At 44.9% G+C, this 22,397-nt stretch overlaps 1 protein-coding gene across 1 annotated transcript; it reads right to left on the minus strand.

Annotated features, from left to right (window-relative positions):
- Positions 1-128: 128 nt before the first annotated feature.
- On the minus strand, positions 129-21,001 carry LOC309635235 (major histocompatibility complex class I-related gene protein). The gene is given in 9 exon segments (XM_082406185.1): positions 129-2,189; positions 2,301-2,409; positions 2,912-3,722; positions 4,331-4,499; positions 4,501-4,520; positions 6,217-6,493; positions 7,177-7,311; positions 7,315-7,436; positions 18,164-21,001. Coding segments are annotated over 7 exon segments (879 nt in total). The 5' UTR covers positions 18,219-21,001; the 3' UTR covers positions 129-2,189; positions 2,301-2,409; positions 2,912-3,621.
- Between the last annotated feature and the right edge of the window lie 1,396 nt (positions 21,002-22,397).

Consider the following 22,397-nt stretch of genomic DNA (forward strand, 5'->3'; position numbering starts at 1 on the left):
CTGCTTCCCACTAGCTATCTGTTTTACGTTTGGTAGTGTATATATGTCCATGCCACTCTCTCATTTTGTCCCAGCTTATCCTTCTCCCTCCCCATATCCTCAAGTCCATTCTCTAGTAGGTCTGTGTCTTTATTCCCGTCTTGTCCCTAGGTTCTTCATGACCTTTTTTTTTTTTTTCCCTTAGATTCCATATATATGTGTTAGCATACGGTATTTGTTTTCCTCTTTCTGACTTACTTCACTCTGTATGACAGACTCTAGGTCCATCCACCTCACTACAAATAACTCAATTTCAAGTCTAAAATTATTAAGAAATAATGTAATCTTGAGCCCCTTGTAAAATGAAGGTGCAAAATTTTAGGTATTATTGAAAAATCATCCCTTGATATTATATTTATATGATAACTCTCTTTATATTATAAAATCCCCAAGGGAGAAACAGAGATGCTGCAATTGCACTACAGAAGGTCTCATCACCACATCCTTGCCCTTGCCTCTGCCTCCTCCTCTTCATCCATGTGGACATTTTTATTACATGTTAAGTGTAGGGCAAGGCCCTGGGAGCACAAAAAGGCTTTGACCGTTCACGTCTTTGATGAGAGTACCAGGCAGTTGGAGAAGACATTTATATAGATACAGCATCTGAATCACCGTAAGTGTCCATACAAAAATATTTTAAGTCCTAACTATTCTAATTGTAAGAAGAAACCATTCCAGAAATAAAGCTGCTCTCTGCACAGTGCAACACTGCTTAAAAGATGGTATGGCAATTGCCCATGGCAACCCTAAAAGCAAAATAAACAAACACGATCGTGCTCTTATGCAACTCAGCGGGCGCCAGTAAAGAGACACGGGGTGGGAACTTCAACCATGGAAGGAGGTGGGGACAGCGGAGCAAGGAATTGCCCTAGCACGCTGAGAATGTCTGCACCTGTGGCTGTGATGATTAAAGCCAGAGGGCAAATGCATTGGTCAAGGGAAAGCAAAGGTCAAGTCTGACATACATGTTCAAAGTCAGTTGTCAAAGTTGGGGCCACTGAAGCGAGTATCAGAGCTGACGTGTGCGGTCAGAGTCAGTGAAGTGGGACAGATGAATGTATAACTGATGGTCAACCCAGGGACCAGTGGCTACACACGGCAGGACAAGAGGTAAATGATGGTGAGGATTTTGGGGGGTTGGGAAGAGTAAGGAGGATCAAGGGGATGCTAATTCTCACGGTGGGACTTTTATTTATTCCCAGGGCAGATGTATGGAGAAAAAGCACATGTATAAAGGTGAGTCGGGCCCATCTACAATAAGCCAGCAGAGGAAGGACAGAAATTAGAACTGGACGCTCTTCTGAGACACACTATCATTTTTACATTAAAAGATAGCAATTGGGTTCAAGTCTCTGTATTTCTACTAAAGGTGATAATGTCCGATACTTATTTTTCTTACTTTCTTACAAAAGACAGAATGAGATCACCTCCACAGATCTGACCAGGTATATTTCCAAGATGCCAAGCTACCAGGCAGAGCTGCCTGGCAAAAGAACAGGGCACTTTTTGCTTTCTCTCAGGCCAGGGAAGGTGTAAAATGATCACACCAGTGCACAGGCCATCGTAGAGACTGGCTGACTGCTCTCATGGGGTGGTCCAACCTGTCTGTAGGGTCACAGTCATGGCACCCACCGCTCTTGCCTAGTTAACACTCTCATGAAAGAAGAGAGAGGCCTTTTTTGACGTAGCGAGGTGATGTGCACTGGTGGAATTCAAGTGGAGGCTAGATGCTCAAGGCAAAGGCATTGGAGAAGACATTTCCAGCCCTGGATTGAAGTTTTCTCCCAGCCCTGAGATTCTCTAATCTACCCGCAAACCACTGTTGACAAATGGGACCTAAGGAAGTGTTGTGCCATGAGAGCATTCACATTTAGAGGAAATGTAATGAAGGAGTCCATCAAAAGAGCCTGATAGCTGACAGTCTTTTTGGAGCCAAAGAACAAATAACATTTTGTAGCTCCTATCTGTCTGCCATAAATAATTAATCCTATAATGTCCATGTCTGTTGTGGGTGTGGTCAAGAGCTTTGAGCGCTGGACTTGAGTCCACATGGGACAGAGGAGACCATGGTTCCTAGAGGAAAGACAGCTGGAAAATAGTCATCTCCCATCAGTGATCTGGTGTAGGAAGGTAGACAACTCCATTTTGCTCTGAAAGGAAAAGTTTTTAGTCAGATATGTGCATTTTTCCTTATAGCTCAAAAATAAATTATGCAATGTTCAGCAAAGACTGAGAAGCTGGCATTGACATTTTTAGCCTACTTGGTCAAGATTCTCTTAGTACTTGACAAATTTTAACTCAAATTCACAAACTCCGCAAGATAAAAAGCAGGAACTCACGGTGCGTATCATTCTTGAGAGAGGTGTGTCACTGTATAAAAAGAAAAAAAAATTTTTTTTTTGCTTCAGCAGCTATCACTTGCTGGATTGGGATTAGTGCTATACTTTCTAAAGAAAACATAATGGCCCATTAACTCTGAGTTAATTTTCTAGTAGAGGGTTGGTTTTACTTTGAACTAGTAACATGCTTTGCATGGTATCACCTGAATCGAGGTTTAAGTCTGTGGCTATGAAACAAAGCCAAATTCCTGGCCCACACTGGCTTCAAACCCATTATCCAGGACTCATCAATATTATGCTGTGATCAACTTGAGCACCTAGTGAGGCCAGAGGTGGGAAATGACCTTACAAGACTAGACTGTAAGCTCTCTAACAGGGATCATGTCTGTCTTTTGCATTGCTGTATCCCAGCATTTAATACAGTGCTTAGAACATAGTAGGCATTTAACACATGTTTACTGAATGAATGAAGTTTTTTCCCCAAGGTACTAAGAGCCTATATCTCTCCCATTTCTCCTTCCCCTTTTTCTTACCCTGAATTCCATTTTCCAAAGGTATCTCTTCCACGTTTCATGGGTTGAAAGATGAATTTAGAAGAAAAGTGACTTCCATATGATTGAAGCAGAATAATGTTTGTCAAAATGGGAAAACTTAACTGAAGTTTTGAAACAAAGGACAAAATTCCCTCAAAAGTCGATAGTAATTAATAATAACAATATCGCTTGGAAAAAGACAAACCGATGTCACTGTATCTTCTCTGACCCAACTTCTAGGAGGACTGTCCACCTGGACAGGAATTGTACTACTTTGTCGATGTCAGGCACCACCTGTGAAACAGACCACTCTCCTTACAAGTATCATCCGTGGTGTGTGTTCTCTATATGGTGAGAGAGGTGTTCTAGGTCCTGTGATTGCAAAGTGAGGCTCAACGCATTTCTAAATGGAGCTTAGAGTGGCAGGTGCAGAAAATAAAACTCAATGGAGGGGACTTCCCTTGTGGCGCAGTGGATAAGACACCGCGCTCCCAATGCAGGGGGTCGGGGTTCGATCCCTGGTCAGGGAACTAGATCTCACGTGCATGCCGCAACTAGGAGTTCTCATGCCACAGCTGAGGAGCCTGCCTGCCGCAACTAAGACCCGGTGCAACCAAATAAATAAATAAATATTTAAAAAAAAATAAACTCAATGGAGCTGTGGAGAGACAGTCTGTCAACTCCTAGGATCCTTCCACAGGCCTCTCACCTCAGGGCCTCCTTTGCCAGGCTACGACACCAACTCCAGAGAGGGCAATGGCGAGGACAATGAGCCCAACAGCTTTCATCGCCAGAAGCATAGTTTCCGATTCTAAAAGCAAGCAAATGAGGAAGAATCCACAAGTGCTCCTCCTCTTCTATGTTAATGTTTGGGAACTTTTGTCCCTGCAATCATCAGGAAGCCCAACACTATTCTTTGTACTGTCACTTCTTACTTCACAGCTCTGTGGAGAATAGTCTAAAACAGAGGAACAGCAGTTCCCAAAGTATAGTCTGAATGCCCCAAGGGTCCTCAAGACCCAATCAAGGTGTCCATGAGATCTAAGTCATGATTTCCCTCCCTTTTTTTTAAATCTCCATCTCTCACATGGGCACGGTGGAGTTTTCTAGAGGCCACATGATATGAGATGACATCATCACTCTGATAGCAAATGGAATATGTGCTTGTGTTTTCTAGTGTTTAATTTTTTTTTAATTTTTAGTTTGTAATACAGTAAATAGAAACAGATATAACCTAAATAAACAAAAGCTCTTTGGGTTACTCAATAATTTTTTTAAGAGTATAAAGGAGGCTTGAGACCGAAAAGTGAGAGAACCTCTGATTTAACAGACCCGTTCTAAAGCACGCAGTGATCCATGCTTCCCGCTCCCCCCCTTGCCTCAGTCTCACTCCCCAGACAGCCACAACCCCATCTTTACCCTGGGAACCCTGAAGAACCACGTGGACACCGCCGTGCTCCACATGACAGGAGTAAAGGTCGCTGCTCTGAGGATCCAGCTCAGCTGACACCCATGTCTGATAGGTCCCATCCCCAGTGGGAAGGATGTCTCCATAATCCATTTCTTGGACAATTTCTTCCCCATTTTTTCATCCAGATCATGGAAATTTCTGGGGGGGTAAAAGCCATGAGCTCTGCAGTAAAGTGTTGCAATCCCTGGAAATTTTCTTTGTGATTTACTCTGACCAGTGGGGGCTCTAGGAAGAATAAGTTCAAGTTAAACAGAAGTATCTTTTTTTTTTTATATAAATTTATTTATTTTATTTATTTATTTTTTTAGCTGTGTTGGGTCTTCGTTTCTGTGCGAGGGCTCTCTCTAGTTGCGGCGAGCGGGGGCCACTCTTCACCGCGGTGCGCGGGCCTCTCACTGTTGCGGCCTCTCTCGTTGCGGAGCACAGGCTCCAGACGCGCAGGCTCAGTAGTTGTGGCTCACGGGCCCAGTTGCTCCGCGGCACGTGGGATCTTCCCAGACCAGGGCTCGAACCCGTGTCCCCTGCATTAGCAGGCAGATTCCCAACCACTGCGCCACCAGGGAAGCCCCTAAACAGAAGTATCTTATGTACTGAGTACACAATATTAGAACTCAGCAACTGCATTTCCCAATTAATTTTCTTCTTTGCAGGAAACATCTAAAACCAAGAACGACCCAGAACCCTGGTTCGCCAACAACAACAAATTCTTTGTGCTAAAGCCAGTTTGAGTAGTTTTCTGTTACCTGCAACCATTAAAATTAAGATGGTTGGGGCTTATCTGGTGGTGCAGTGGTTAAGAATCCACCTGCCAATACAGGGGACACAGGTTCAAGCCCTGATCCAGGAAGATCCCACATGCCGTGGAGCAACTAAGCCCGTGCACCATAACTACTGAGCCTGTGCTCTAGAGCCCACGAGCCACAACTACTGAGCCCACGTGCCACAACTACTGAAGTCCGTTCGCCTAGAGCCCATGCTCCACAACAAAGAGTAGTCCCTGGTCCCACAACTAGAGAAAGCCCGCGAGCAGCAACTAAGACCCAATGCAGCCAAAATTAAACAAATACATAAATAAATATACTTTAAAAAATTAAGATGGTTATTCAGCTAGTGAGTGGGACAACTGAAACAAACTCCAGTCACCTGCCTCCAAAACTGATGCACTTGGACAGAGAGTCCATATTCATACCTGTGGCCCAGATGCCTCCCTGAGGGGCCACCGTAGCTCTGGAAAGCTCCACTATCAAAAATCACTCCTGCGGGAAAAGGCACATTTTGTCTGGGAGCTTCCCACAGCATGATGCAGACGTAATTCGTTTTGAATAATGAAATCGTACATGAAAATTTCTGTGTTAACTAAAAGTTGACCAATTGAATCATATCTTTGATGTATAAGAGGAGTTTTACTGAAAGGAATATTATCCTAACTCCTTTAGTAAAGCAAAGACCCTCTTTGTCTTCTTGGTAATTTCAGATTTTCACTCATCCTGGTGTTGTGTGAGCCCTTGGTTACTACACAACTTGAAGAATTGCATCCCCTCCTAAAGTACTTCCCAACTTATCATTGACAGGAGATGGAAGGATTTGTCTCACTGGATCCCCCCCAAAAGGAAGTGTCCCTGGAGGTACTCCACTCTGTCAAGACAAGAACTGCGGAATGTTGTCAAAATGCTGATAAAAAGTAACCAGGGAAAGTTTTCATGGAGAGTTACAGAACATGATAGTAACAAAATGGATTTCAGAATAGGGTCGCTGTAACTTAGATGAGAGGAAGTTACGTATAAAACCATGGGTTCTGAGGATATGAGGACAAGATGTTCTCCCTCCTATTTACCTGTCCTTTGTAAGGTACCTTTCCCATACTCCAGAAATCTCTTTAACCAGGCAATACATTCTTCTTCCAGCCAATTCTTTTGATATTGTAGCTCATGCCGACTGGCCTCCCATGCCCACTTGGTGATGTGAACCACATTATCCATAGCCATCCAGGAGAGGGTATCTTTATTGAAGATAATGAAATCCTGTCCGTCATATGCATATTGGAGAAACCCTGTGGTGTTTCCATCCTCCAGTAACTCACAGCCAATCATTCTCTGGTAAGTGTGGAAGCCCTGGAATGCACATGCAGGCAGGAAGGGAGGGGTTGACAAGGGGATGCGGAGGTGGGTGCCCAGGTGACGTGACAGGGGGCATGACTGGAAACATCTTCTACCCCAGAATACATCACTGCACAGGCCTGCCATGGCATCACTGAGTCGCCAGGAAGTTCCTGTGATGTAAGCCCATTTATCTACAGATATCTGCGGAGTACCTACTGCATACAAAAGGAGTATGATAATTCCCGCCTTGGGAGTGATCCTATATTGGGAACAACTAACTGATAAAGTTTTTAGTGCAGTGGAGAAGGGAGAGATATGTGGGAGCCAGAAATATCCCTGGGAAAGTTAATATATTTAGTAAGTCATTGTGCATAAGCAAGCACCTCACTAAGCCTGGCCACTAGGAAATGAGACGCGTGCTGGCCAAATTTAGGAGGAGAAAGGAGAAGATACAGGTCAGCAGCCTAAATGCGAATGGGATAGGGATATGGGGGTAAAGGGCTCCTGGGGGAGAAACAGACAATTTGAAAGATGCACAGGACAGAGGGCAGGCACTGAACCCCGTCAACCAGGTCGTCCAAGCTTTGCCAAAAGAATGCAACTCAGCAACTGCTCACATTCACTGTCAGCCCAGGGACCTCTACTGGGTGGGGGGTTAGAGACGGAAAGCATTCATCTCTGCTGCCTTCACCACCTGAGTGATTGTAGTGACGCTGCTGCCGCTTCAATTCCAGCTTGAACGTCTGCCGCCAGCCCCGCAGCAGCTGCGCGTACCTCTCCCAGTGATCAGACGCCAGGTTCTCCGCCATCCACGGGGCCTGTGGCTCCTTCTACCGAGAGACACTGTCATACGTGGTGATGGGATGAGAATCCACATACCCAAATGAAATAAATTCAGGGATCCCATAGCCGGGATCTGAGACGCCCAGGTGAAAATATCTCAGAGAGTGAGTCCCTGGGAGAGAGGCAAAGAAGGCAGATATTTAGAGTCACGGCTGATCGAGATCCATAAACTGCTGGATTCCATTTAATCCCCATGTTAGTCCTCCATGTTCAGTTGCACCCATTCTTCCTGGGACCCAGCTGATACTTCCTATTATGGAATCACAGAACCCCAGGAACTGGGACCCGGAAAGGACTTTAGAGCTTTCACCAAGACTTGGAGCCTGGTTTTTCAGGTTTGGAAACCTTAGGATGAACTTTTACAGGTAACTCAACTTGTAAGTGAAGTAGAGTGTTCTGGTCTGTGGGAGAAGGGCCCAGGACCACTCACTGGGCCCCTGGAGGGGAGAGCTGTCCGAGGGACTCCGAGGGTTTGAAAACCCTGATAACCCAACCCTCATGTTTCACCAACAGAGGCTCCAGGTGGATAAGTGAGGGGCCCCATCTCACTGCTGTGCTTGCACATGTGTACACACACACACACACACACACCAGGCCAGTCTGCTTGACTGACCCACAGTGAGAACCCACATAAGGACTCAGGCCTCCTGAGGAAAATTTTTAAAAAGCATAATGCTTTTCCTATTATACCAACCCAACTCCATCAACAATTTTCCTATTCCTTCTCTACTTTTTCTTCTGGCCAAACATCACTATAAGATCTGTAATAATCACTAAGCGTCAAAAGTAGGCTAAAATGAAATGTTTGACTTTGCCGCTTCTGCACTGAACTTCTCTCAGCTCAACAAAGAAGCTCCTAGGCTGATAGAGACAGACAGGGCAGTTTTTTGTGTTTCTTTTGTTTTTTGTTTTGGCTGTGTTGGGTCTTCGTTTCTGTGCCAGGGCTTTCTCCAGTTGCGGCAAGTGGGGGCCACTCTTCATCGCAGTGCGCGGGCCTCTCACTGTCGTGGCCTCTCTTGTTGCAGAGCACAGGCTCCAGACGTGCAGGCTCAGTAGTTGTGGCTCACAGGCCTAGTCGCTCCGCGGCATGTGGGATCTTCCCAGACCAGGGCTCGAACCCGTGTCCCCTGCATCGGCAGGCAGATTCTCAACCACCGCGCCACCAGGGAAGCCCAACAGGGCAGTTTTGAGGTAGTGGGATGGGTGTTGTGATGGGGTCAGTGAGGGGCATGGGCCCTCAGGGAAGACTTTCCAGAGAAGGTATGTCTTAGGGGAGATCCTGGGACAGGTAGGAGGTGAGCAGGCAATGAGACTGGGAAGGGACACAGGAGAGAGGACAGTGGGAGTAGAGTAGAAACCATGTGTGCAGACAGGGGATAGAAGAGCGCGGCCCGCTGTGGGAACCAATGGCCTAGGACGCTGGAGCACAGTGAGCGTCACAGAGGAGAGGAGAGATGACGCCCAAGAGGTAAGCAGAGCCAAGGCTGAGAAGGCCAAGGGCCCCCATGTCCTGCCGAAGAGCTGGAGGGGAGAAGGCGTGCAGCATGGTGGCTTTCTTCCCCTGCTCTGCTCACTGTTGTCTGGAAATGCCCACTTCTGAGCCTTTTATCTTGTTACTTCCTGCCATCCTGACCCATCTACATCCTCCCCAGTCATCAAAACCCATCTCCAAAGACACTCCCAGGACCAGCACTGACATTTGCATGGCTGAGTCAAGAGGACAAAGGAGGCCCACATTCCAGAGACCCAAATATTTTAAAGGAATAAATCAAGCTAACAAACTGTTAAATATGTTCTATCCTCCTACCTCGACAAATATTCCTTCATATGACCTCAAAGGCCAAGTTCAAATTTAAAAATCTCAGACTTTGTGGTGGCACTGAGAAAGTGGGCCTCCGGCCCTTGGCCTGAGAGCCCGGTCTCCTTCTCTACCTACCCCAGCTCTACCTAGCCCTGCTAAGGGCTTTGTGCCCATGTGTAGACACCCCTGCTGTCTCATTCAGTCTCCGTACATAAACACTGCCTCTTTGCCACCTCTTGGGCTCGCAGAGGCCTCACCAGCAGCATAGCTCATCCTTAGGAGGATGGACCAAAGGAAGAGGCCTGTGTAAACCCAAGCAGCCCCGAGTCATCTGGGCAACGAACTACAGGATCCAGATACCTGTGGTGTGGCACTGACATGGGGCGAGCACCTCCCCTTGGCCTCATGGACCCCTCGCTCTGTGGAGAAGGATGTGGAGAAGGGAGGGCCAGAGCGGGGCCCTCTAAAGGGTGGGGCAGTATCCACGCTTCTCTTTACTGTGTCTAAGAGCTGGACTAGACACCACTTCCCCCAATTTTTTCCAGGTAGCCCATCCCATTGCTGTTGTCCCCTTTGTGAGCTCCCTGAGCACTCGGATCTTCGGACATAAGCTTTGTCACTGTGGAGAGCCTCAGATGGCGGTCAGGTTCCCATTCCCCAGCCTGAATGCCACTTAACAATGTTTACTCCTTCCTCTTCATTGTAAATATATATTTAAGGAAAAAAATCAAATTAAAAGAAAACCAGTTCACGAAACGGTTGGATCAGCTTCTGTGCATGCAAGTCTGTCTGTAATTTTCTTTTTTCTAAAACTGCTTCTGAAAGAATTCATAACGTGCAGACTGTCTTTTAGAACTGATCACCCCAAGGCCAGGGAACTCTTACCTCAATTATGAGGGGACACAGGATTCCCTGAGACCGAACCAGGCCTGCTGGGCCCCTTCTGACTGATTGCACCAGTTCTGTTAAAGCAATGCAAACCCCCCTTTCTCCCTGCTCCTCTAGCTGGGGTTGGGCCAGCTTGCAGGGTTCAGAGCAGGCACGCCTGCCCCGTGGGCCCTCCCTGGAGGTTGAATCCTGCATGTCAGCTGCGGTGCTGGGTAAGATGGAGGCTGGTCTCCCCCAGGCCTGGGCAGAGCATAAGGGCCCCAGTGCCCCTCTGCACTGCTTTGACCTTTTATTTCCCACCCCTTTCCCTTCCTGTGTGGGTGGGGAGGCAACACAGTGGAAACCTCTGAGGTTGGACATAAGATCATCATAGAAGTCTTAGTTCTTATGAAGACAAGAGCCAGGGTAAAGCAGAAGCACAAATTCTATCCCCAGAACAACAGCTGCCACATTTTGCCTTCTATTCTCTTTGTCTTTGTTCACCTCCTACCCTCTTCTCAATCCTAAGGTACTTAAGAACTGGGACGGGACTTCCCTGGTGGTCCAGTGGTTAAGAATCCGCCTTCCAATGCAGGGGACGCAGGTTCCATCCCTGGTTGGGGAACTAAGATCCCACATGTCTCAGGGCAACTAAGCCCACGTACCGCAACTACTAAGCCCGCACACCACAACTAGAGAGAAGCCCGTGCGCCGCAACAAAAGATCCCGCCCTGCATGCCACAACTAAGACCCGATGCAGCCAAAAATAAATAAATAATAAATTAATAAATAAATACAAAAAAAAAAAAAAAAGAACTAGGACTTACTTTCTTCCCTCTGTTATTTCCTACAAGGCCTAGCATAGGAAGCCTGGCCCATGGTAGGTGCTTTGTAAATATTTGTGAAGTAAATTGTTGGCAAAACACTTTATTTCTCTGCTTCAAAACAATTAAGTATGCTGGAATGAGTATGAATCTATTTCACTTGAACTTATACTTAATTAAAAAAAATTATTTTGGCCTCGCCACATGGCTTGTGGGATCTTAGTTCCCCGACCAGGGATCCAACCTGGGGCCCCAGCAGTGAGAGCACCGAGTCCTAACCACTGGACCACCAGGGAATTCCCAGGAACTTATACTTTAAAAAATACTTTTCATAAAAGGAGCAGAGCTGAAATCTAATTTACATCCAGCCTGGAGTCTGCAAAAGGTGTAATATGGTTGAATCTGCAACCGATTTTGCAAACGGTTCTATTTCTCCACCTCTAGAAAGGTTTTGCAGATATGCAACTGTTTTAAGATGGAGGCTAAAGGAAGAGCAAGTCAGGAACATTAGTTCTCACACTTTTTTAGTCTCCATCTGAGTATTCAACAAACATGTGAGTACCGCCTCTGTGCCAGGCGCTGTTCCAGGCCCTGAGCACACCACAGACAAAACAGATAAAAATGTCTGCCCTTCTGGAGCCTACATCCTAACGGGAGGAGAGGAGGAAGGCAGACAATATAAAATAAATACATATAACATGTTGTTTAAAAAGTGCAATGGATCTAGAGACTGTCATACAGAGTGAAGTAAGTCAGAAAGAGAAATACAAATATTGTATATTAATGCATATACATGGAACCTAGAAAAATAGCACAGATGAACCGGTTTGCAGGACAGAAATAGAGACACAGATGTAGAGAACAAACGTATGGACCCCAAGGGGGGAAAGTGGCAGGGGGGTGGTGGTGGTGGTGTGATGAATTGGGAGATTGGGATTGACATGTATACACTAATATGTATAAAATGGATAACTAATAAGAACCTGCTGTATAAAAAAATTAAATTAAATTAAATTTTTTAAAAAAAGTGCAATGGAGAAAAATTCGCAAAGAGGGCTAAGCAATATAATTCTAAACATCAATACTTAGGGAAGACTGCTCCGAGAAGGAGACTTCTGAACAAGTACCTGCAGGGAGTGAAGGAGCCAGGCAGACATGTGGGGACCACAGTGCAGGCAGGGGGGCCTGTACAAAGGCCCTGAGGAGAGGTCAAGCTGACACATTCCAGCAGCAATAAGGCCTGCGGCTGGAGCTGAGGGGATGAGAGGCAAAGAAATAGCTAGGAATGGCTTCCACAGTTACTGATAGCAAAAAACCTCATAGAAATCAAATTCCAGGCAAAGAATGGGAGAGAGCAAGGAAGAAGGGATTTAAGAAGAGGCTGTGTTATTGACATATAGAACTTCCCTTGGAATCTGGGTTTCCTTTTATGACATCTGGGGTCTACATGCCTAGTAGATGCCAACAAGCAAAAAAAAAAAAAAAAAAAAGGTATTACCAACTTGGGGCATTACTGCTCAATGGGAGGATTTCTTCTAAATGAGTATCACTGACATTATCTCAATACATAATATTTACAATTCATGTAATTTCGCTTTCTTATAAAAATGTAACTTCATAAAGATTTGCATTATCCAGAGTTTATAAGAGGTAAATAGAGAGGCACATGGTCTGTTGCTAATACTGTCCAAGGACAGTGTAACGCCCTTTTCTCCAACCTCAATCTCAGCCTTATTCCTGGTTTTGGAGCAGTTTCTCTCCACTAGCCAGCGCTGACTTCAAAGGCTGCTCTGCCCCAAAAGGCTGGCCTCCATCTGCCAGTCATCTGCCCGTCCAGCCTCATGCAGCCGTGGCATGGCTCTGCTCCAGAACATCACAGCCCTCTCCCCTTCGTTTGCCATGGATACAATTACCCACCTGGTGCGTCCACAGGTATGAGTCACACTTGCTTCTCAGTTGGGCTTCCAAAATGCTACCTCAGCTGTGATGGGAAGTTGGTTGACAGATGTTGAGTCACAGAAAAAATAGGGGAAAGTCCGTGGTACCCTTTCTCTCATGTTGCATTAGACCTTGTCATAGGTTATATCCTATGGATATGTTGCCTGGATGATTAGATTTCTGCAAGAACTGTGAAGGTTGAATCATTTGAAAAGACCTGTACTTGACCATTTTTGATCTACCAAAATGGCAATTTCATATGATTCAATCTAACCTTCTGATTCTCTCTTCTTGCTGCAATAATTATGAAATTAGGTTTCTCTCTCCCTTTCCATGAACATCATCCACTTATTGAACTGAAATCTACAATTTTGAACTTGGTCTTCTGTCCAGGCCAGTCAAGTTGCTTCTCAAAGAGCATTTGCTGCTCTGTCCCAATAGCCTGGATAGACATTGCTGAAAGTCCTGAACAACACAACCTAACAGCAATTAGACCAAATGCAGTGGTGACTTTACATCCTATATTATGTTCCCTTTAACCTGTAGATTAACTAGTTGGACCGTTTTGACAAAAGGCTGTGAAAATCACTAGATTATAAAATAATTGATAAAGTGTTTTCAGGTATTCCTCCATGGGGGCAAACACATGGCAGCAAGCAGTAAGTGCCACAAAAGAGGTACCAATGGGGTGTTCCAGCGGCTAGGAGAGAGATCCTGCTCTCACACAAAGGGATCCACAAGGAGGAGGTAGAAAACCTGCTATGAAGTTAGGCCTTCCGCGAGCCATGGAGGGCAGCAAAATCTGAATCATAACCCTCAGAACTGCACTTATTTCTTGAGCACGTACCGCCATGTGTTAGTTACCATGCTAAGCCTCTGATAAGCATGAGTTACATTTATTCCTCACTGCAACCTTTTGAGTCTTAAAGGTCTTAAAATTCCCATTTCACAGGTAGAAAATGGGTGCAGAGAGTTGAAGAAAATTGCCCAAGATCATCCTTAGAATCCATAAGTGGAGGACCCAGGAATTACACTCTGACCTCTCAGGTTAGAAGCCCCTTTGCCTTAGACTGCCCAGCTGATCCGAAGCAGAGGCACTTCCCCATCCCAGGCTCTGTTTCAGGCTCCTCGCCCGGATCACCATTGCTCTCTCCCGCCCCCTTGTGTCAAGGATGACTCACTGTCCTGGATTTCCCAGTCCCTGGGGACCCGGGCTCCAGACCTTCCTACAATTGGCTGTGGGTCCCAATTGGATATCCAGTTCAACAAAGTCCCAATTATTTGTTGGCCCTCCCAAGTAGCCCGATGCCTTAATACAGTCAACATGATTATGATTCCTGGGAACTACTCTCTGGAATTTCAGGCATCGTGGGAATGAGGGGGAGAAGTGGAGGGCGATATTTTTAGTTAAGAGGGCCTTTGGACACTTCTCAAACTATGCAGTGATGTAGGTAGTTCTATACGCATCAAGAACTGCCAGTCCCTCTCCTAGCAACTCCTCTCACTACCGGAAGTCATCGAGGGCCCGGAAGTACTGAATGCGACAGTTTGACTCTTTAGCTACTCTTTTGAGGCTACCCTTTGGAGGTTACCAATGTCTCTTCTAAGTTTTATCCTTTTCTGAACTTCCAGTAGGCACAGTCCTAGCTGCTAGGGATACGGCAATGAACACATCAAATCCCAGCCCTCTGAGCTCCTTTCTAGAAGGAAGAGCGGCAGTAGGTGAAGATATAATACAGGATCAGCTGCTGATAAGAGTTGTGAAGAGAAATAAAGCAGGGAAAGGAAATACACACACACACACAAATAATAATAAAGAAAAAAAGATAATGGAAAGAAAAAAAAGTTTAAAAAGAGAAAAACAAATTTAAAAAAGAAAAAGAAAAAAAAGCAAGGAAAGGAGGTAGAGTGTGAAGAGGGCTGACCTTTTAGGTAGAGGGACCAGGAAAGGCCTTCTGAGCAGGTGGCATCTGAGCAGAGATGTGAATGAAGTGAGGAAGTGAGTCATAGGAGAAGAACCTTTCAGATGGAACAACAAGCCGGAGTCCTCAAGGAAGTTGCCTGTTCCATGTATTTGAGGAATAGCAAGGAGATCACTGTGGGCCATGTAGAGCTTTGGAGAATGAAAGAATGTGCCCCGGTGGGGTTTTTTTTCCCCAGTATTCTCTGTATACAGTGATGACCATATGTTCTCCTATTTCCCAGAAGAATTACATTTTTATGAATTTTATTCTTTTTAAATGATTCATTGAAGTTGTAACAAAATGTGATTTGGTACTTATACTCTTGAAGGGTTTTCCATAATAAATATAAATTTGGCTGTCAGAAAGAATGTTCTTTGTCATCTGTCTCAATTTGGGTTTCATAAAGCAAGTGTTTAAAGAGCCACTTGCTTGATCTTTAACCTAGGCCCCTTCCTTCAAGTCCTTGGCAATCCTCTGGAGTAACAGGATGACTGAGGTCAATGCGTTTTAGTGAGAATAGACAAACATTGCAACTAGTCAGAAGAAAATCTACAAATTAGTTGAATTTCTCAGATTTAGATAGATTCAATGTCAACCAAGAAGAAGAAGGCCTTAAGGGAGTAAAACAGTATCTTGGAGAAATTTCTACTGCATGTGCCTTGGCAACAGCTCCATGGAAACAGATTGAAGTCTAATAATGTCTATAGCAAATGCCCATATTTTCTCATGTTAACTCTTTGAACTCAAGGTCATTTCTAAGCAGATAATTTGCAAATCTGTCTTTTAACACTAGCCCAGTTGACAGTTCAGGGGACTTATCCATCATTACTCCTTGTCTGTGAAGGACTTCATCATTCATGAAGCAGATTGATACAGCAGATTGAAATATCCATAGAGTTATGAGTAATATCAAGAGACTGACCTTGGCTTTTTCGGGATGAAACACACAAGCCACATATGCCTCTGCAAGAGCGATCCCATGCATGCCCCCGCCCTGATTACACCCACCCGCGTCACCAGCTCACAGTCTCCCACAGGCTGAAATGAAGAACAGGAGGAGCTGTAAAGCATGAAACACCTTTCTTTTTCATACAAATTCTGCAACTAGAATAAACCACAGTTGTGAATTTAGTCATTATTGCTGACCAAGTTCTCTGTGGCACACGGTCAGATCACTTCAATTTCTTAGGGACATCACCTTGGAACCTAAATTCCAGGAGGCATTTATTAAGTGCCTATTGGTCACTAGGAAGTACGAGGAAAATAAAGAAGAGAAAAATGAGAAGATCTCTCTCCCTGCCTTTAAGGAGAGCCTTGCAGGAAAGATTTTGGTAAATAGAAAGTTATAAAACTGTGAGCAGGAGCTATGGAAGTACAAAGGAAAGCACAGTCTGCTGCAGGCCATGGAGTCAATGAAATCAACACACTGGAAGTGATGCTGGAGTGATCTTGTCATTGAGCTGTGACCCCCATACACTCTGGTATCTCCTCCCTGCGTTTCCATGTCTAGAAGCTCCTACTCAGGGCTAGCATTAGGCCCAAATATCAAGTAGACCAAGACCTTTTTCATAACCCCATTTCCCTTCCCTGTCAGCACCCCTCAATGCTCAGAACACTCAGTCAGGATCCTGGCAGGTAACAAACTTCATCCTAGATGAGTCACATAAAGAAACTTTAATGAAGGGACTTCACGCAGGGGTATGAGTAAAGTTACAGGACCAGATGAGGGATGATAGGGCACCCATAAGCTAGCAACTATAGGAAGCCATTACTACCCTTAGGGCTGTAGAGATTGGAGGAGCAAATAGTGCTCCTGAGGCCTAATGGGAGCTAGAACCATGAAGAAAGGGCTGTTCAAAACTATATTGTAGAAAACTATATTGCAGGGGGACACAGCTACCACCAGATACATTAAACAAAGAGGGGAAAGAGGAAGAAGGAAATACCCCAACCTCTGTTTCCTCTGTGACTGCTCTCCTTTCAGCATCTCCCATTGGGTGAACCCGAACAGAAATCAGCCTGCAAGAGAGACTGGGTGATGCCATCTGTAGCAGTCAGCCTCCCAGGGCACAAGACAGGCCAGAGAAGGATGGAGTGGAAGGAGTCAAAAGGAGAATAGCCAGCACAAAGCGACCTCCCCTGCCCTTTATATATGACTGGTTCTATTTCTCATTCCACCTATAATCGAAGTGCCAAGCGTCCACATCCAGAGGCGCGGTGATATTGCGGGAAAGCCCTGGACTGTAGGCTAGAAGACCCGCGTGTACTTCAGACTCTGCTCGTTATGTGAGCTGAGTCCACCTCTCTAGGCCTGGGTCTCCTCATCTGGAAATGAGGATATTTTCTTAGCCTGCCACAAGGGTCAGTTAGACCATCACGTGAAAGATTATGTTTAGGGGATATTGTGGTCATATTATTGGGGAGTTCTTTGAGGATTAAATACAGGTAATATATAGGCTTTTTACATTCTAGAAATATCACTCCTTTCCTCTTTTTATCCTCTGTCTCTTACCCTCACCCTCAATCTTTCCCATTTCTGACTTGAATGGTAGGACTTTTTCTGGATTAAGTTTCTATAGAAGCAGGACCTTTGTCTGTCTTGTTCATGGTCATGTCCCCCAAAAGTGCTGTCACACCAACAGCACTTTGGTCATCAACCAACATTTGTATAATTAACACACAGATGATTTGAAAGAGCCCCTTCCTATCATGCTCATGAATCACTGCCTATGGTGGTGGCCCAGACGGAGATGGAGACATTGCCCGGCAACAACCTGGGAGTGCTGGCCCCTAGCTGGGAAAGCAGTTGCTTAGGGCAGAGAAGCCTGGTGCTTCCAGCCCACAGGTCTTTTTGTGTATTGGGGGCAATAGAAAGCAACTGCTTCCCTAGTAACACAGGTTCCCTAAACAATGAAAAACTCCTTCTACTCCGTTGATATCTCTCACACCTAGTAAACAAGTCCAGAACCATGGTTTTATCTTTCTGGGATCTTGTGTTACAGGTTGGGCTTGTGGTGAAGAGGAAAAACAAGTAAACCTGAACAATGGATCTGCTCTACTGTTCAATGGCCCTGAAACTCTGACCACATCCTCATGAGACCCACCAAGCTAGTAGAGAGGAAAAACAAAAGTAAAAGAAAAGACATGAGCAGAAAAGAAAGGGAGCAAATGCTCAGAAGGGAAGTAGGAAGTGAGGAAGTTACCCAGAGGGTCTTTCCAGAATGGCTTCCAACCCCTCAGAAGGCAGGTGACATCAAAATCCTACACACATGAACTGGAAAACTGTACAGCTAGACCAACCCTCTGACAAGTCCTGGGTTTAATAAACACAATTTCCTGCCCCTGGCTTCTTAATCATTTCACCAGAAGTTTTAGGAAGACAAGCTCTTTCCCTGAGGCTGCCTCGGCTGAGGAGTTCAGAGCAAAGAGAACTTGGGGTACTCACGAGTGTCACTGTGCATCACTGCTAATACACTGATGAGGGGCAACAGGAGCACCATCAGCCCCTCTAAGATCCTTCTCTTCCCGATTCTTTTAACTGAAACACTGACAGGTCCCTGCTGATCTTTCAAGAACCTGTACTCTACCGGCTCTTGAGTGATTCAGCAACTGAGTGACACTCAGGGTCCTCTCCCAATAAAAACAGGGGAAATAGTTAGTGTCATCAGTTGCTAGGTAGAATAGAGAGAGAGAAAGAAAACAAAAGCACTGCCTGCCTTCCGCAGTGGCCTTTAACCCTTTGTTGGTCTCAGACACTGCTTGCTCTTTTTGCTGTTCCTGTCTTGACCCCGTTCCCAACTTTCGAATATTTATGGAACACAATTATGGGAAAGACACAGGGAACACAAAGATTAATCATATCTGGTCCCCCAGGAGGCTCAAAAGAAAAAGAAGTCTTTGCTTATTCCCTGGAGCTTAGATTTCTCCCAAGGTCCATGAGAAAGATTCACACAAAGTTCCCAGGACTTGCTCTGGCTTCCTATAATGCTTCAGTCCTTACATCTGATATAATATGTATCATGTAGACTGTCCTGACATTTTTAGCTTAGGTCTATCTTCCGTGCTGCTCTAGCACCCAGCCCAATAGCTCAAAAAATGCTCATTGAATAAAGGAGAATAAAGGAGAGGTAGAAAAAAGCCTAATGGAAGATTCTGAGGGGCAGCTGGCCTGGCTTGGCTGATTAGCAAACCTCAGCACCAAGCCACGAGAGCATGACGAGTTGGGAAACAGAAGCTAAAGCTTGTTCAGGGAGTTGGAGGACAGGCCCAGACAAGAAAGAGGAAGTAGAGGTGAGTGGGAGAGATGAGTGGAGGCAAGGCCACTAGGCAGGCTGGCTTGAGCTCCGGCTCAGGGACCCGGGTTCGCATCCCGGCTACTGGACCTTGCGCAGAATCCCAAATTGTGCTGAGGCTCAGTTTCCTCAACTTTAAAAGCAAATCCTGGCATATATTTCACAAGGCTTGTTGCAGAATTAGATGAGGCTCTGTTTACAATGTACCAGATAGGTAGGAGAACATACTGGTTTCCTTCTGCAGCAGGCTGAATAATGCCCCCTTCCTCACCCCAAAGATATCCACATCCTAATCTCCAGAACGTGTGAATATCGTACCTTACGTGGCAAAAGGGACTTAGCAGATAATATTAAATTAAAAATCGTGAGATGGGGAGATTATCCAGGCTTATCTGGTGGGTCCAATCACAAGGATCTTATAAGAGGGAGGCAAACAGTCTCTAGAACTGGAAACAGAAGGAAAAGATTCTCCCCTAGAGCCTCCAGAAGGAATGCAACCCTGCCATCACTTTATTTATTTATTTCTTTATTTTAACACCTTTATTGGAGTATAATTGCTTTACAATGGTGTGTTAGTTTCTGCTTTATAACAAATTGAATCAGCTATACGTATACATATATCCCCATATCCCCTCCCTCTTGTGTCTCCCTCCCACCCTGCCTATCCCACCTCTTAGGTGGTCACAAAGCACTGAGCTGATCTCCCTGTGCTATCCTGCCATCACATTAATTTTAGCCCATGAGACCCACTTTTGGACTTCTGACCCCCAGAATTATAAGAGAATAAATTTATGTTGTTTTAGGGCACTTAGTTTGTAGTAATTTGTTACAGCAGCAACAGGAAACTATACGTCTTCCATTTCCCAAAAGAAAAAAAAGAAGATAATAATGAAATTAATATTTGACACCTTGTCAGCATCTCCTAGCACCTTCTCTTCTCAGATATTTGTATTTCTTTCTTCCTTTCTTTCCTCCTTCACTTCTTTGTTCTTCCCTTAACTCTTCACTTAACAAATGTAGGGCACCCTTGTGCCAATCCCAGAGCCCCCAATAGTCCCAGAGATCTCTCACTAGCACTGGAGTTCCATGGCAGTGTATTTATTTGTTCCTTTGAATTTCTGTTCGTATCTTGTTCCAAAACTGCATACTGTACTGCAGTCTGCAGCATTTACATTTAAAAGTGGGCATGATGACCACACTTTTTAAAGTCATTTTATCTTTTTTTTTTTTTTAATTTTATTTATTTATTTATTTATGGCTGTGTTGGGTCTCCGTTTCTGTGCGAGGGCTTTCTCTAGTTGCGGCGAGTGGGGGCCACTCTTCATCGCGGTGCGCGGGCCTCTCACTGTCGCGGCCTCTCTTGTTGCGGAGCACAGGCTCCAGACGCGCAGGCTCAGTAGTTGTGGCTCACGGGCCCAGTTGCTCCGCGGCATGTGGGATCTTCCCAGACCAGGGCTCGAACCCGTGTCCCCTGCATTGGCAGGCAGATTCTCAACCACTGCGCCACCAGGGAAGCCCTAAAGTCATTTTATCTTAAGTGCAAATTAGCAAAAACCATCCAGAAGGGAATTCCCTGGCAGTCCAGTGGTTAGGACTCAGCCCTTTTACTCCTGAGGGCCCTGGTTCAATCCCTGGTTGGGGAAGTATGATCTCACAAGCTGGGCTGCATGGCCAGAAATAAATAAATAAAATAATAATAATAATAAATAAAAAACAAACAAACAAAATCCAGAAAACTTCAAAATACACCAAAAAATCAGAGTACTAAGATAAAAATCACTCCTCAGAGGAAGCCACTGTTAACATTTTAGTGTATGTCTTTTCAGTGCTTTTGCTATGACTATATATGTATGTATACAAACACACTTTGGGGGGTTCATTTTACCAAAACAGGGTTTCACATCCTAACATTATTTGGTAATTTATTTTTCACTTAACAATTTCCCAATACCAACATGCATTTTTTATGGCATAGCTTTAATAGTCCTTAAGTTTTTTTTTTTTTTTTTAAACTTTATAGCTACTTTTATTTATTTATTTATTTATTATTTTTGGCTGTGTTGGGTCTTCGGTTCGTGCGAGGGCTTTCTCCAGTTGCGGCAAGCGGGGGGCCACTCTTCATCGCGGTGCGCGGGCCCCTCACCACCGCGGCCCCTCCCGCTGCGGGGCACAGGCTCCAGACGCGCAGGCTCAGTAGTTGTGGCTCACGGGCCCAGCTGCTCCGTGGCATGTGGGATCTTCCCAGACCAGGGCTCGAACCCGTGTCCCCTGCATTAGCAGGCAGATTCTCAACCACTGCGCCACCAGGGAAGCCCAGTCCTTAAGTTTTTAAATAAATAGATTTAATAACAGTCAAGATCTTAAAGGACAAGTGAAGACTGCCTGACTAAGCTGGGAAGCACTGAAGTGGGGAGCATCCTGTGCCCTCTCCTTGGGAGCTAGCTCTACCTCTGAGCAACTGTCTATCCTTGAATGTCAAGTTTTATTTTTCAGAGTGGCTTGTGTTTATCTTGTTTACTACGGATCCCTCTAATTATGTCTTTGGCTTTTTAATACCTGCTTTATTATATATATCTTAAGGCCCTTCTGAAGAATCTGACCCACTTGCAAATGGGACAAGTCATCCTCAAAAACCAAAAGACAAATTATTAAGTTAGCAAAAGGGTCTTATTTGTTAAATATATTGTTTTCAATATACTGTAATTTTTTTTTTAATCACGTTCAGTAAGTAGTTTCCTCCGGGCTGTTTTAAAAAATTCAATATGTGTGTGTGTGTGTGTGTGTGCATGTGTGCACAGGCATGTCTGTGAAATCTGATTTGAGCCACTTTCTGTGCTTAGGTAAAATCCATTCACCAATTTTGGGGCAAGGTTAGCCCTTATACAAATCAGCAGGAGAGTACTGTAACAAAGAACATGGGTTTAGGAGTCAGACAAACTTATTTTCAAATGGGGCTCTCACTTCCTACCTGTGAGACCTTGGGCAAATTATTAACCTCTCTAAGCCTCAGATTTCTTTTGTGGAAAATTGGGGTAATAAGCAGAGCTGTTGTGAGGATTCAATGAAATCAGCAGTGGTGGAACCAAGAGGTGACTTTTCACTTCTTGGGACTTTAGGGCACCACTATCATGCACATATAATCATGGTCCCAAATTAAGTCCCAGATTTAAGAAAATACAGTGGGTCTGCCATGCAACCTCATTTCAAGCCTCCTAGCCCTGTTGTCCAAACAAGTTACATTCTAAAACCTGCCCCATGTAGAAATTTTGGAGCCACTTTTGAAGAGTATGCATGTATATTACTTAGCATAGTGTATGTTACTTAGCACAGTGTATATTACTTAGCACAAATTTACATAGTAAGTAAATGTTAGCAATTGCTATTACT

Source organism: Balaenoptera borealis, assembly GCF_965194805.1.
Source record: "Balaenoptera borealis genome assembly, chromosome: 1".
NCBI classification, from domain to species: Eukaryota; Metazoa; Chordata; class Mammalia; order Artiodactyla; family Balaenopteridae; genus Balaenoptera; species Balaenoptera borealis.